Source organism: Hemiscyllium ocellatum, chromosome 12 (genome assembly GCF_020745735.1).
Source record: "Hemiscyllium ocellatum isolate sHemOce1 chromosome 12, sHemOce1.pat.X.cur, whole genome shotgun sequence".
Lineage (NCBI taxonomy): Eukaryota > Metazoa > Chordata > Chondrichthyes > Orectolobiformes > Hemiscylliidae > Hemiscyllium > Hemiscyllium ocellatum.
In genome coordinates this window covers 26,863,452-26,879,295 of record NC_083412.1, presented here as the reverse complement: position 1 = coordinate 26,879,295, position 15,844 = coordinate 26,863,452, and the positions used below count along the sequence as shown (strand labels likewise).

The window sequence follows — 15,844 nt, the reverse complement described above, 5'->3', positions numbered from 1 at the left end:
CTCTTCTTTTAACTTAGATCTGTCCTTAATTTGCTCAGTGAGGCATTGGTGCCTTTTTCTTGATGACCTCTTACATTTTGTCTTGTGAAAAGAGGTTATGTAAGCTCAGGCTTTTCACACCAGAGAGAAGAAGGAAGAGAGGTAACTTGATCAAGGTGTACAAGGTAATGAGAGGCATAGATAAGAGTAGTTAGCCAGAAACTTTTCCCTAGGGCAGAAATGGTTGTCACAAGGGGTCATAATTTTAAGGTGATTAGAGGAAGGTATAGGGGAGATATCAGAGGTAGGTTCTTTATGTAGAGACTGGTGGGTGCATGGAATGCACTGCCAGCGGTGGATGTAAAGTCAGAGACATTAGGGACAATTAAGCGACTGCTGGACAAGCACATGGATGCCAGTAAATTGAGCGGTGTGTAGGTTAGGTTGATCTTAGATTAACCCTACTGCAAGGATTCTCTTGCAAGGATGCCTGCCTTGAAGAAGTTTTCCTCCTCTCTCGACAAGAATCTCAGAGAGTCCCTCTCCCACTGCAACTTCCAGGTCATTTCCTCTGCCCTGAAGTTCTTCAACTATGTCCTGAACTCTTTGCTACCTTCCCCCACCCTCCTCCCTGACCTATCACCTCCATCCCCACCCCCATTCACCTATTGTACTCTATGCTACTTTCTCCCCCCCCTCCCTCATTTATCTCTCCTCCCTGCAGGCACTTTGCCTCTATTCCTGATGAAGGGCTTTTGCCCGAAACATCGATATTCCTGCTCCTCGGATGCTGCCTGAACTGCTGTGTTTTTCCAGAACCACTCTAATCTAGACCCTGATCTTAGATTAAGATAAATGCTCAGCACTACATTGTTGGCTGAAGGGCCTGTACTGTGCTCTTCTGTTCTATGTTTTAATGGAGTGTATTTTTATTGGGTCCTTGAATAATTAATTTTAAATATTTATACTGTATTTATTGCAGGATAAGTGGTTGTGGGAATATATTGGAGATAATTGTATAGTCGAGAGTGTGATGCTGGAAAAGTGCAGCAGGTCAGGCAGCATCCAGAGAACAGGATTATCCTTTTCAGGCATAAGCCCATGATTCCTGCTCCTCAGACGCTGCCTGCTTTTCCAGCACCACATTCTCCACTCTGATTTCCAGCATCTGCAGTCCTCACTTTTTTCCTATTAGTTGTATAGTGTAATACATGAGCATTTGGGGTGTCACAGAATCATAGAGTCATAGAGGTCTACAGCATGGAAACAGGCCGTTCAGCCCAACTTGCCTATACCACCCACTTTGCACAATTTTGTCCCATTTGCCATTATCCCATATTCCACCATACTTATCCCATCCACGTACCTGTTATTTGCTTCCATCACTATCTCTGGCAGCCCATTCCAGACACTCACCTTGTATCTCTCCCCTCTCACCTTAAACCACGCCCCCTAGCATGGGGAAAAGCTGTTTGCAATCTACCTTATCTATGCCTCTCATGATTTTATAGACCTCTATTAAGTTCACCTCTCAGTCTTCTACGCTGTAGGTTAAAAGGTCCCAGTCTATCCAGCCTGTCATTATGACATTTCCAGGTCACACCGCAATAAATCTGCAGCTGCTGTATATTGAGGTGCTAGTTATGTATTTGACGGTATCTCTATATTTTAGGCTGGATATATGTGGGGCGTAGATGTGTAATGGAGTAAATGAGTATTGGAATGGTAGTTGTACATTGAAGTGGTGGTTGGGTATTTGGAGGTAACTGTGTCTTTGAAAGATATATCTAGGTTTGGGGGGTATATTTGGGGGGTATATTTATGAGTACAGCTGTATTGGAGTAAATAAGTATTGGGGTGGGAGTTGTACACTGAGGTGGTAATTATGTATTTTCAGATAGCGTCTATGGGGTGGAATAAGATGTGCTTTTGGCTCGTAAATTGGCTGCTCTCTTGCGCGTTTCGTTCCGCCTCTGATGATTGCAGACGGCAATGTCTCCTCGCGAGAAAGCTGATGGATCTGCTCATGTTCTTGAAGAGGGATCGAGGGGCTGAGAAAGCCAGCGCCATCAGAAGCACAGAGAGAGAGAGAGGGGGAGAGGGGGAGAGGGGGACGGAGTGTTGTGCCGCTCCTTATTGACTGTGTGTCCTGAGCTGCCGAGCGATGGAGGAGGAGCGAGTGAGTTTACCACGGGTTGCGGGTGAGTGTTTCTCAGCGGCATTTGGACGGCAAATGTGTCTCTCAGGGAGACCAGACCGTCAGGAATGCTGATGGTTTGGGCCATTTGTCGAAAAGCTTACGAACTGGAGCGCCCCAGACCGTCGCCGATGTTTAGAGTCTGCAAAATGAAACATGAAAGTGCGGGGAGCAGGAGTAAAGCAAAAGTGGAAATTTACAAACATACCTTTCCCCTCTTCCTTCCCCTTCTATCTCTCCCACACCACCACCCACCCAACCCTACCGTTGGAGGAGAGCTAGCTGACTTACAAACGAGCAAAAAGGGAACTTCATGTTTATTTATGAATCGTGTGTGGGGTCTTTTTGGGGGGACATTGTTTTGCCTTTTGTTTGTTTGCAAGGTGACCTTCCGGCTACACTCTTTCCCCTCGGCATTTAACGTTTACTCGCAGCAGGACTGTGCACCTCTCTCTCCCGGTACCTACTGCAGTCTCTCTGCTTCCTGCACCCTGAGTATCAGCCAACTGCATTTCCTACTTTGACCGTTCATCAGCCGGCGGGCCATACACTGTCTGTCCCCTTCAGCCAACTCACAAAAGTATACAGTAATCCTCCCTGCCCTCTTCGACACTAAAACTGAGGTTTGTAAGTTGCTGCAGATATTTGGGGACGTTTTGACAGTGAAATTTAGGTTTCTTCCTAATGGGTGTAGGGTCAAACACCTCGAGTACAATTTAAACATGACAATTTAAAAAAAATATTTTGAATAATTGAAGAATGCAGGGATGGAATTTCCTGGAAAAGTAGGAATGGTTGGAAAATAGTAAGCTTTCAGTAGGAAGTTGAAATATTATTTTGTAGCAGTTAACTTAGAATTGCCAAGTACAGCATCCGCAGTTCCCAGAGATTAACCCAGTAAAGACTTGATTTTATATATTGGCAATTTGCATTCGTCCTCAAATATTAAGAAAAAAATACACAATCCCTGTATGGAACGGTCTCCTTTTTTTTTCAGTACAGCCCCAAATGCTTTTATTATGGGAAAACAAACAAAGTAATTCGTTATTCGTATAAGCTTATACAAACAAGGTTTGTTTGGATACGAAGGCAGAAGTGGCAAAGTGTGCTTGAGAGAGAAATATATTTTGAGAGGCATAGATTTGAATATTTATGGCAGACAAATGTTTTAGATCTGCTGAATCAGAGAAAGCACAGTTAGATCCTACTCTGGTCTGTCAGTTACTATATATTCCAAATTTCCAAGGTGGACTTCAGAGCAGGCTGCAAAGTGATCACCAAGTTCAGTACCCATGGGGACAGCCTCAACCGGGACCTTGGCTTCATGTCACACTACAGGTGACCCCACTGCATTGCACACACAAACAAACACATATACACAGACATGCCTACAGACACACACACACACTCCTACAGACCCATACACTCCAGCAGACCCTCTGACATACACAAGCTCTCTCCCATACGTTCACATATACATTCCTACACTCACACACACACACACACACACACACACCCTCTCACAGACTTAAACCCCTTTACACTCACACACATACACATACACTCTCACAGACATTCATACCCCCCTGCACACACACCCACATGCACGCACACACACACACACACACACATAAGTTTGTGGGATGAACTTGTACTTGCAGAAATACATTTTATTTTCCTCAAAAACATGCGTGAATCTATGTAAGATTCTGTAAATCCCTTTTTTAGATTAGAATCAGTCTGAACACTGGGGCACAGACAGCCTCACACAGGGCATCCCACACCTTCAATGTATTATCTGGGCCAACATGGCACCTATTGTTAAAGACCAGTTGAAAATGTAACTTTAAGAAAGTTCTGGAATTTACATATGAAAGAACTGAAACCAACATGCCCGTTCTAAAACATGGGAGACTTAACAAACAATCCAGGTCTTTTTCAATATATAATTTCAGTTACATCACACTGTAACCTTTACTATAAATTCTGTGTCCTATGATCTTATACTCCACAATGAAGGAACAGTGCTCCGAAAGCTAGCGCTTCCAAATAAACCTGTTGGGTTATAACCTGGTGTTGTGTGATTTTTAACTATCTATTCCAAGATCATTGTGGAATGGAAAAGTAACCTGGAGCTTCTCTACACCATGCAAACTATCTTCTAAAGAGTCTTTCAAGACTGCCGAAAGCTCACCTGCAAAATGCACAAAGAGCTCATTGCCCTCCTTGTCACTAAGCTTGCAATCCATCCCTTAGGCTACCTCAATCTCTTCCTCCCGAGCCTACCAAAACAACTTTCCCCGAAGTCCCACCGTTCACTATTTCTCTCCCATTTCCACTCAGTGTCCTTCCTAGTCACCATAGTAGCTGATATTGTTAATAGTCCCCACTCCTCATTGGCCAACTCCCTGTCAAACCTGCTGTCAACATCTTCCTGATTGAAATCACGCATTTAAGCCCCCTGCCCCTGTAAATCGTCACCCAGTTGCCAATTCTACAAAAACATTTGATTGCCTTGTTGCCTGTCAGGCTTATGCCAACCTTTCCACGTTTGAACTCTTTTTAATGAGATTTTCATGTGAACTCTATTCCCTAGCTGCTGTATTATTCTTTTAAACGTGGCATTGCTTTAAGATGCTAATAAACCAAGAATTTGAATGGAAAGCACTTGATTATATGCAGTCCAACAAGACACGTACTGGCAGGAGATTGCTTGTGTAGTATCTGTAGCTCCAAATTGAACATATTTGAACTTTTCTATAAACTGAATCCTGACCACCCAGCTCTGATATTATCAATAATTCACAAAAATACGACATGGGTGCTGCACTGGCTTGTTTAGAAAAATAAGGCAGTAATGCAAGCTTGGTAACTACAGGAGACTGGAACAAACCAGTCAGGAGGTGCAATAGCAAGGGTGAGGGCTCTAATTCTATAAACAGGACTAGCTGGGAGGCTCAAACGTCATCCTGAAAGTTGGGAGGGATGGGTGGTTTGCTGGGTTACCAGGAGTATCTGTGATATCCACACTGTTTTATTGTTGGGTTTATCAGACTGTCTGAACGTGATTGCATTTACTGTTTCCTTTTAGACATAGTAAGGTTAGATTTGAGGTTTGTCCTCTTTTCCCTGTGAACTGGTTGTGTGGTGGGTTTGCCCCTTTCCCATGTAGATTGCTGTTTCTTATAAACTCCCATTCAATGTAAACTGTTTGTCATTTGTACTGGTTAATAAAATTAAAAGCATATATACAAACAGGAGTGCCAGACAACCTATTCATTCTGAGAGCTGGCTCTGAGGGAGCAGGATCAATGTCAAGGACTTTCCATGTCTTCGTAAAGGGTGATTTGGTGACTGGATACCGGCCTCTGAGCAGTTATTTCAGTGGCAACGAGAGAAAAGCACGTTGCTGAAGAAATTTGCACACAACACTTGCTCTGAATTGGGGCAGACATTTCTGGCACTGTGCTGTTTTTTGTGAAGCTTGACTTGTTCTATCCTGCTGTCAAAGACTGGGCCCAGTATGTTGAAAGAATGCGTTCTTTTTTCTGGACATATGACATTGGGGCAGATGAAAAGCAACAAGTAATTCTCCTGACAGCTTGTGGACCTGCAGCTTTTTCAGTTATTGGGAGCCTGACTTTCCCTGAGACAACAGTTGACAGATTAACTTAAAGAATATTATGACCCCAAACCTCCTTTAATTTGGGATGCTTTATTCGGCCTTTCAAGAACCAGGAGCATCTGTATCAGGACATTTGACTCGGTTAAGATGACTGCCAGAGGCATGTGACTTTGGTTTAACCCTTAGTGAGATGCTGTGAGACCATCTGGTACGGGATTAATGACGTAACCATGCAAAAGTTCCTTCTAGCTGAAGGCCAACTGGATGTCAGACAGGTACTACAACTGGCTTTGTCATAGGAGAATGTAGCAAGTGGAGCATATGAATTGCAGGGGATTCCGATGGAAGTGGACACCTTCACCAGTCCATCTGAGGGGGACACTACTTGAGTGAAAGCAATTACATAGCCTCACACAGGACATATCCTGACCAGAGGGACTCTAGGTTAGCCCACAGCAAAACCCCCAAAACAAAACCAAACCTCAAACAAATGGTTAAAAGTTTCTTCAGGATCTGGGCCAGTGCCGGAATGTGGACCCGAGACAGCAAAAGAGTCCCACTACACCTAAACTGAGTAAGAGAACTCATAGGCTGATATCAAGGAGAGTATGGACCTGGAAAGTCCACCTACTTCTGTTTTATAACAGTTAGATTTCTTAGCAAATCCAAATCAGAACCAATCAAAATAAACATCTGGTTAAATGGTCACTCAGTTCTAATGGAGGTTGATAACTGTTCAGCCATTTCAGTGATCACAGAACCAGTTTTTAACAAAATTCACCTTGGACTCCAACACTTAAGTGTGTGAAAGACCTCAGCTAGACTGCGAACATGTACAGGGAACCTTTACAGATGAACGGTGCAACTTCAGTTCCCGTCTCTTATAAGAAGCAGCTGGTTCTGTTCCCACTGATTGGAGTAAAAGGCTCAGCCCCAAGCTTGATGGGGCGAAATTGTTTGAGAAAGATTCACCTAGATTGGCTCAACATCTTTTGATAAGAATATGGCTGCCTGAGTGAAGTCAGAATTAAATACCTGGAAGTTTTTCAGGAAAGTCTGGGGTCTATCCAAGGAGCCAAGGTCACCTTGCGTGTTAATCAGGAAACAATTCCAAGATTCTGCAAAACCTGCCCAGTGCCATTTACCTTCCGGGCAAAAGTTAGAGGCAGAAATCAGAAGGCTGGAAAGTGAAGGTATCATCGAACCAGTCTGGTTTGTGGAATGGGCAGCACCGGTCATACTGATTGTGAAGTCTGAAGGGTCAGTTCACCTTTGTGGGGGTTTTAAACAAATGGTAAACTACTTTTCATGGGTGGATAAATACCAAATCCCTCACAAAGCAGATTTATACACAAAGCAGGCAGGGAGGTTATCCTTCACAAAGCTGGACATAAGCCATGCGTACTTGCAGTTGTGGTTAGATGAGGATTCCCAGAAGTATACTACCTTACTACCCATAAGAGCTTGTACCAATATATGAGACTGGCTTTTGGGGTACCGTCAGCCTGTGCAAATATTCCGCGGAAGATGGAGAACATTTTACAAGGTCTACCTCAGTTCATTATTTATCGAGATGATGTGTTAATAATAAGGATGACCAATAAGGAGCACTTGGAGAACTTGGACATAGTCCATAGATGTCTCTCCTAGGCAGGCATACACCTTAGAAGGGAGAAATGTGTCTTCATGGCACCCCAGGTGATCAAATTGGGCTGCAGAGTCAACAAGACTGGGCTATGCCGATTGGAGGAAAAAGTGAGTGCATTCAAAGGTGCCACGGCTCCACACCCGTACCAGAGCTCAGCTCTTTCCTTGGGCTGGTGAACTATCGTGGAAAGTTCATACATCACCTGGTCTCCATTCTGGCACCTTTGCATCAACCCTGAAAAAAGGATCAGTCTTGGAAATGGCTCCATAGTCAAGCCGTAGCCTTCAGGGAAGTAAAGAAACAGCTATCATTCCATAAAGTGTTGGCGCTATGATCCCAAACAAGATCTGGTATTGACATGCAGTGCCTCCCTGGATGGCATCAGCGTAGTATTGGCTCATAGGTGGCCCAGTGGAGAGGAACACGCAATAGTGTTTGCATCCAAGACTCTGGCTAATGCAGAATGTAAATATGCCCAACTAGAGAAGGAAGGTTTGGTATATTTATTTGGAGTTAGGAAGTTCCGCCAATACCTTTTATAGACAAATTTATAATAATAATAGACCACAAACTCCTGCTAGGTCTACTTAAAGAGAAGAACCAAGATGTGGAGGTGCCAGTGTTGGATGGAGTGGACAAAGTTAAAGATCACACAACGCCAGGTAATAGTTAACAGTCTTATTTGGAAGTACTAGCTTTCAGAGCACTGCTTCTTCATCAGGTAACAGAGCAGCACTCTGAAAGCTAGTGCTTCCAAATAAACCTGTTGGACTATAACCTGATGTTGAGCGATTTTTTAACTATAAAGAGGAGAAGGCAATGTTACCCTTGCTTCAGGCCAAATTTAGTGATGGGCTCTAATAGTAAATGTGTATAATTACAAATTGGAACACCATCCAGGAGGGCATAGCGCATATGGATGCACTGAGCTGCCTCCTACTGGCAAATATACCAACGGTGGTACCGGCACTGAGTCCATAATAGTTTTAAATGTTCTGGACAAACTTTCAGTCAGTCACAGCTGATAATATCTGACTTTGGATGCAGAAAAGTCTCTTAGATGTGATCTAATCCCAAATTCTGCTGCCCATATCCTAACTCACACAAAGTCACTGTCACCTTTGTGCTAATGACCAATGCTTGCTCCTGGTCCAACAATGTCTCCGTTTTAATGCTGTCATTCTTGTTTTCAGATCTCTCCAGGGTCTTGGAGCTGCTGTTTCTGTAATCTTCTTTAGGTCTACAACTCTCTGACATCTCTGTATTCCTCCAGTTCTGGTCAATTGCCATTCTCTTTGGTTACCTTGGCCCAAGACTGTGAAACTCAGCTCCATCACCATACTATCTACCCCCATTCTTCCCAGCACACGATTTCTCTGCTGCTGTGCTGTGCTCCTTGTAAAACATGCCTGTTTGAGCAAGATTTTGGTGACCTGTCCTAATATCGCTTTCTGTGACTGGATGATAAATTTTGTTTGCCAGCACTGTTGTGAAGGACTTTATGAAGGCTATGTTCAAGGTGTAATGTAAAGTCAACTTGTCGTTGAGATGGGTGTGAGAAAAGACTTTAGAATCATGAGAGGTGGAAATATTACATGGATGCTTCCTTAAGAAAGAAATAAATTACAAAGGTATGGAGCAGGATCACACATTCATGGTGTTGGGGCTAATTAACCTCCTAAACTCCATTTTAACTATTGATACTTAGCCAATGATGTCTTGCATTCCAGAGTTGCAAATGAAATCAAAGAATGAATGTTACATTTCTTAGCAAACTTGGAGTTAGTGAATTTATCAAAAGGACGTTATGAACATATTTCTAACTGCAATGAACAGAGAGAATAGTAAATAAGTATTTGGCAATACACAACTAGAGTACAGCACCCGGGTCCCAGGTTCAATTCTAACTTCGGGCTGCTGTCTTTGTGGAGTTTGTACATTCTCCCTGTGTCTGCGTAGGTTTTCTCTGGGTGCCCTGGTTTCCTCCCACAATCCAAAGGTGTGCAGGTCAGGTGAATTGGCCATGCTAAAGTGCCCATAGTGTTAGGTGCATCAGTCAGAGAGAAATGGGTCTGGGTGGGTTACTCTTCGGAGGATCTGTGTGGACTTGTTGGGCCGAAGGGCCTGTTTCCACACTGTAGGGAATCTAATCTAATCTAATCTATTGCTGTTAAAAGTTATGTTTTGTTGAAGCTTTACAACTTTCAGTCATCAGGACCATTTGCAAGAACACCAATGTAAAAGAATAAGGCATTTTTATGCTGCCTGAACAGAGAATGCTGATTAGATGGAAAATGGGCTGTTACTTGGACAGGTATTGCTGTTAAGAATGTTAATTGATGACTGACAGTTAATGGCCAAGATTATTGAAATTTAAGCCAGGCAAGTTGATTTTGATTGGTCAATGCATTGCCATTTGGAATGAACTAGAGCATGTTTGTCATCTATGTCATTGAAACAGGTCCAAAGTGCCCCATACCAAAGGCCTGACTGACAATCTGGTTGTCAGTATAATTCCTAGCCAACTCAGGATTATTTGGCAAATGTTGTCCAAGTACCGAATCATATCTAATGTTTTGTTTACAGTTTTGCAAGCACAAGCTGGTCTGTATTCTGCATGTTGCGACCTGCCGAAGAAGTGCATTGTTTGATACAATCTGCTAGTCTTTGGGAAATACTGCCTGTGTGCTTAGCATAAAGTTGGCATTGAAATGGATGTACATCATTATTCATGTGGAATATCAAGAAATGTTCTGGTTTGTATGAGGCACTATGTTAATGGCAAATACCATCGTGTTGCTACTGTAGTGTAGCGATATCATAGAGTCACAGAGTCATAGATGTACAGCATGGAAACTGACCCGTCGGTCCAACCTGTCCATTGCAGACCAGATATCCCAACCCAATATAGTCCCACCTGCCAGCACCCGGCCCATATCCCTCCAAACACTTCCTATTCATATACCCATCCAAATGCCTCTTAAATGTTGCAATTGTACCAGCCTCCACCACTTCCTCTGGCAGCTCATTCCATACACGTACCACCCTCTGCATGAAAAATTTGCCTGTTAGGTCTCTTTTATATCTTTCCCCTCTCACCCCAAACCTATGCCCTCTAGTTCTGCACTCCCCAACCCTAGGAAAAAGACTTTGCCTATTTTTCCTATCCATGCCCCTCATAATGTTATAAATCTCTATAAGGTCACCCCGCAGCCTCCGACACTCCAGGGAAAACAGCCCCAGTCTGTTCAACCTCTCCCTATAGCTCAAACCCGCCAAACCTGGCAACATCCTTGTAAATCTTTTCTGAACCGTTTCAAGTTTCACAACATCTTTCCGATAGGAAGGAGACCAGAATTGCACGCAATGTTCCAACAGTGGCCTAACCAATGTCCTGTACAGCTGCAACATGACCTCCCAACCCCTGTACTCAATACTCTGACCAATAAAGGAAAGGATACCAAACGTCTTCTTCACTATCCTATCTACCTGCGACTCCTCTTTCAAGGAGCTATGAACCTGAACTCCAAGGTTTCTTTGTTCAGCAACACTCCCTAGGACCTTACCATTAAGTGTATAAGTCCTGCTAAGATTTGCTTTCCCAAAATGCAGCACTTCGCATTTATCTAAATTAAACTCCATCTGCCACTTCTCAGCCCATTGGTCCATCTGGTCCAGATCCTGTTGTAATCTGAAGTAACCCTCTTCGCTGTCCACTACACCTCCAATTTTGGTGTCACCTGCAAACTTACTAACTGTACCTCTTATGCTCACATCCAAATCATTTATGTAAATGACAAAAAGTAGAGGGCCCAGGATCGATCCTTGTGGCACTCCACTGGTCACAGGCCTCCAGTCTGAAAAACAACCTTCCACCCCCAATCTCTCTCTTCTACCTTTGAGCCAGTTCTGTATCCAAATGGCTAGTTCTCCCTGTATTCCCTGAGGTCTAACCTTGCTAATCAGTCTCCCATGGGGAACTTGTCAAACACCTTACTGGAGTCCATATAGATCACATCTACTGCTCTGCCCTCATCAATCTTCTTTGTTACTTCTTCAAAAAAACTCAATCAAGTTTGTGAGACATGATTTCCCACTCACAAAGCCATGGTGACTATCTCTAATCAGTCCTTGCCGTTCCAAATACATGTACATCCTGTCCCTCAGGATTCTCTCCAACAACTTGCCCACCACTGAGGTCTGGCTCAACGGTCTATAGTTCCCTGGCTTGTCTTGACTGCCCTTCTTAAACAGTGGCACCACATTTGCCAACCTCCAGTCTTCCGGCACCTCACCTGTGACTATCGATGATACAACTATCTCAGCAAGAAACCCAGCAATCACTTCTCTAGTTTCCCACACAGTTCTCGGGTACACCTGATCAGGTCCTATGGATTTATCCACCTTTATCCATTTCAAGACATCCAGCACTTCCTCCTCTGTAATCTGGACATTTTGCATGATGTCACCATCTATTTCCCTACATTCTATATCTTCCATATCCTTTTCCACAGCAAATACTGATGCAAAATATTCATTTAGTATCTCCCCCATTTTTTGTGGCTCCACACAAAGGCCACCTTGCTGATCTTTGAGGGATCCTATTCTCTCCCTAGTTACCCTTTTGTCGTTAATATATTTGTAAAAACCCTTTGAATTTTCCTGAATTCTATTTGCCAAAGCTATCTCATGTCCCCTTTTTGCCCTCCTGATTTTCCTCTTAAATATACTCCTACTTCCTTTATACTCTTCGAAGGATTCACTCGATCTATCCTGTTTATACCTAAGACCATAAGACCATAAGACATAGGAGTGGAAGTAAGGCCATTCGGCCCATCGAGTCCACTCCGCCATTCAATCATGGCTGATGGGCATTTCAACTCCACTTACTTGCATTCTCCCCGTAGCCCTTAATTCCTCGAGACATCAAAAATCTATCAATTTCTGCCTTGAAGACATTTGGCGTCCCAGCCTCCACTGCACTCTGCGGCAATGAATTCCACCTGACATATGCTTCCTTCTTTTTCTTAACCAAACCCTCAATTTCTTTAATCATCCAGCATTCCCTATACCTACCAGCCTTCCCTTTCACCCTGACAGGAATAAACTTTCTCTGGATTCTTGTTATCTCATTTCTGAAGGCTTCCCATTTTCCAGCCGTCCCTTTACCTGCGAACATCTGCCTCCAATTAGCTCTTACCTAATACCGTCAAAATTGGCCTTTCCCCAATTTAGAACTTCAACTTCTAAATCTGGTCTATCCTTTTCCATCACTATTTTAAAACGAATAGAATTATGGTCGCTGGCCGCAAAGTGCTCCCCCACTGACACCTCAGTCACCTGCCCTGCTTTATTTCCCAAGAGTAGGTCAAGTTTTGCACCTTCTCTAGTAGGTACATCCACATACTGAATCAGAAAATTGTCTTGTACACACTTAACAAATTCCTCTCCATCTAAACCTTTAACACTATGGCAGTCCCAGTCGATGTTTGGAAAGTTAAAATCCCCTACCATAACTACCCTATTATTCTTACAGATAACTGAGATCTCCTTACAAGTTTGTTTCTCAATTTCCCTCTGACAGCTCACTGCATTGGACTACGTTTACTAACTAATCATGCAATATAGTGGCTACTAGTTTAAAATTTTCAGTGCAGCTCAAGGCGTGGCACACTCCTTTTTTCTTACAGGTAGAGAATTTGCGTGTGAACACTGCGCCTGTTTCAAATGAACAAAATTTGTTCAGCCAGTCTCTGGTTCATTCCTCAGGGCAATGACTTGATTAATTAGAGCTAACCTGTCTGGTTTAAAATTAAACAAACTGTGACAGGTAAGTGTCAATCTTCATCTAAATGAGCAATACCTCTCAAGAGTCCACTTGCCAACTCCATCAGCACACATAGTATAAACATGTTGTCCTGCTTTATTTTGATATTTTTGTGAATTGTCCTTATGAAAGCAAGACTAAAAGCTTCCAACAAATTGTATTTTTAGCAAAGAGAATAGTGCACAGGACTTCCTGTATGAAAGCATGGTTGTGGTGACTAATCAATATGTACCAATGGAACAGACAAAGGAAAAGAAGACAATGTAAGAACAATGATAACATTGGAATTATGTCTTGGTACAACCATTAGCCACCCTGGCAATGGGTGACCAATAGCTGGCTAGAGAGCTAAGGTGGAAGAATAGTTATTGGGAAGGCTTCATTCACCAAGGTACCTTTGAGCCTATGTATTTTGGAGTACAAAGCCAAGTCATACACATGTGGCACCACAACTTCTTTCAATTCTTACCTTACAAGATCTTCGTTACATTCCTTCCATCACAGGATTTGAGGACATTGAGGTGAATTGCCCCACATTCAGTTTCAGTGAAAACGTGGGCACTGAGCACATGGGGGATTGTGAGCAGTTCTGGTCTTCATGCTCTGTAAAAGGGACACAGCAACGGCAAAGGTGGGAAAGAAGACTTTTCAGGGTGATACTGAAACTGAGATTTTAAACCAAATCTTCACCAGATTAACAGAAATCTTAGACATGATTTGATCTAAATCTTTAAGATTACAAAAAGGTATATGTGCAGCAATCCTAATTCCTACTAGCTTGTATTAGGTAGTTTGCTGCTGTCATCTCTTTTGTTGACTCGGTCTGAGGGCCTATTTGGTCAACAGTGGTAGAGGAAAACAACTGGAGTCTTACCAAAAACAGATTCTTAAGCAAAATATAGTTTCATGCATGATAGCAATCAGGTTCAAGTCACCTTAGTAACTGATATTATTACGAAGATTATTGAAAGAAACATAGATGTCTATTCTACAAGATCCTAAGGTGTTCTACCTTTCCCTACTCCAGTCATTAAGACACAATGGATTGGATGGAACTCAATACAGTCTCAAACATTACCCTTTTCAGAACTATTACTTTAAATAATAGGTTTGACAGGGCAAACATAGAGAATGCTTTCATTTGGTGTTGAAACCAGAACTTGGGGTCATAAGTATAGGAAAGTTACAATGGCATCAAATAAGAAATTCAGGAGATTCATCCTTACACGGTGATTAGAATTTATAACGCATTATTGCAGTGTGTAGTTGAGACAAGCAAAAGGTGAAGTTGCCATAAGGCTGCTCTCTCAGAGAGAGATGACGAATCGTGAGCTTAACCTAAAGATCATTGTACCTAAGGTGAGGGGGGAGGTTGAGAAGGCAGGATTTTCATGGCAATCTCAGCTAGTGAAGGAATTAAACCCATGCTGTTGCTGTTATTCTGCATTGCAAACCAGCCATCAGGCAACTGAGCTAACCACTCCCACCCACTCAACATGAAACAAACAACATAGATGTACTGAGGGGGCAACTTAGATAAACACAGACATCACAAACTAAGAGAGGGATATGTTGATGTTTTAGATGATGACAGTCAAGAGAAGGTTTATGTGAAGTATAATCACTGACAAAATAAAATCTGAAAGAACCGTGGATGCTGTAAATTAGAAACAAAAACAGAAAATACTGGAAAAGTTCAGCAGGTCTGGTAGCATCTGTGGAGTGAAATCAGAGCTAACGTTTCAGGTCGAGCAATCAAGGTCACTCGGAGGTAGGGTCACTCGACCCGAAACGTTAAGTCTGACTTCTCTCCACAGATGCTGCCAGATCTGCTGAACTTTTCCAACAATTTCTGTTTTTGTCTATAATCACTGGCGTGTAAAATACCTTTCAACTATGTAAATTGTAGGACTAAAGAAATATTTTAGATTGGAATAAATGAAAATTAAGTTTTTTTGACTGTTGGGCACATGCCACTTTGCTTCCAAAATTATCAGTGAACAAAAATGCGAAATAGATTGATGTTATTTTTATCTTTTTCAGCTGACAGCATACATGTTAATGTTTTTTGCTCATGTCTTGGCTACTGGCATACTGTCAATATCATCTTGGTGGATGAGGTATTCTCCTACACTGTGGTAACTGTATAGGTAATTGATGAACTGAGTACAGTACAACAGATCAATTAACAGTATCTGTGACTGTTCTGGAGGGGTCTGACTCAGTATGAGGAGTCCTCTGGGTTTTCTTGTATGACTGTAGAATAATGCTTCAAAATCCTTCTCTCCTGGTTGCCTGGAACCATTTATGATGTGATTGAAGATGGCCAGGAATGTTCCTTGCAGTTTGAACTCCTGAAGTCTACAAAAGTGTAGCAGTAGCATTCACGGGAGTGACTATTTCCAATGTGAATCAGATATTGTCGTGACTATGTTGCCCTTATGCATGGAAAATTCCTGTAATGCACATAAATCATAAATTGAATGGAAAATTTATTACATTGCAGTTATTTGGCACCCATTCAATTTTTTCAGTTCCCGATTTTTCAAACTCTTCAGTGATTATTGT

At 42.5% G+C, this 15,844-nt stretch overlaps 1 protein-coding gene across 1 annotated transcript in view; it reads left to right on the top strand.

The window, feature by feature from the left end:
* The first annotated feature begins 2,093 nt into the window (after positions 1 to 2,093).
* The window catches only part of LOC132820699 (uncharacterized), a 110,744-nt gene continuing 96,993 nt past the window's right edge, over positions 2,094 to 15,844 (top strand). Inside the window, exon 1 of the mRNA XM_060832950.1 lies at positions 2,094 to 2,180. Within this exon, the coding sequence (XP_060688933.1) occupies positions 2,144 to 2,180 (37 nt within the window). The 5' untranslated portion in view covers positions 2,094 to 2,143. The remainder of the gene's footprint in view (positions 2,181 to 15,844) is intronic.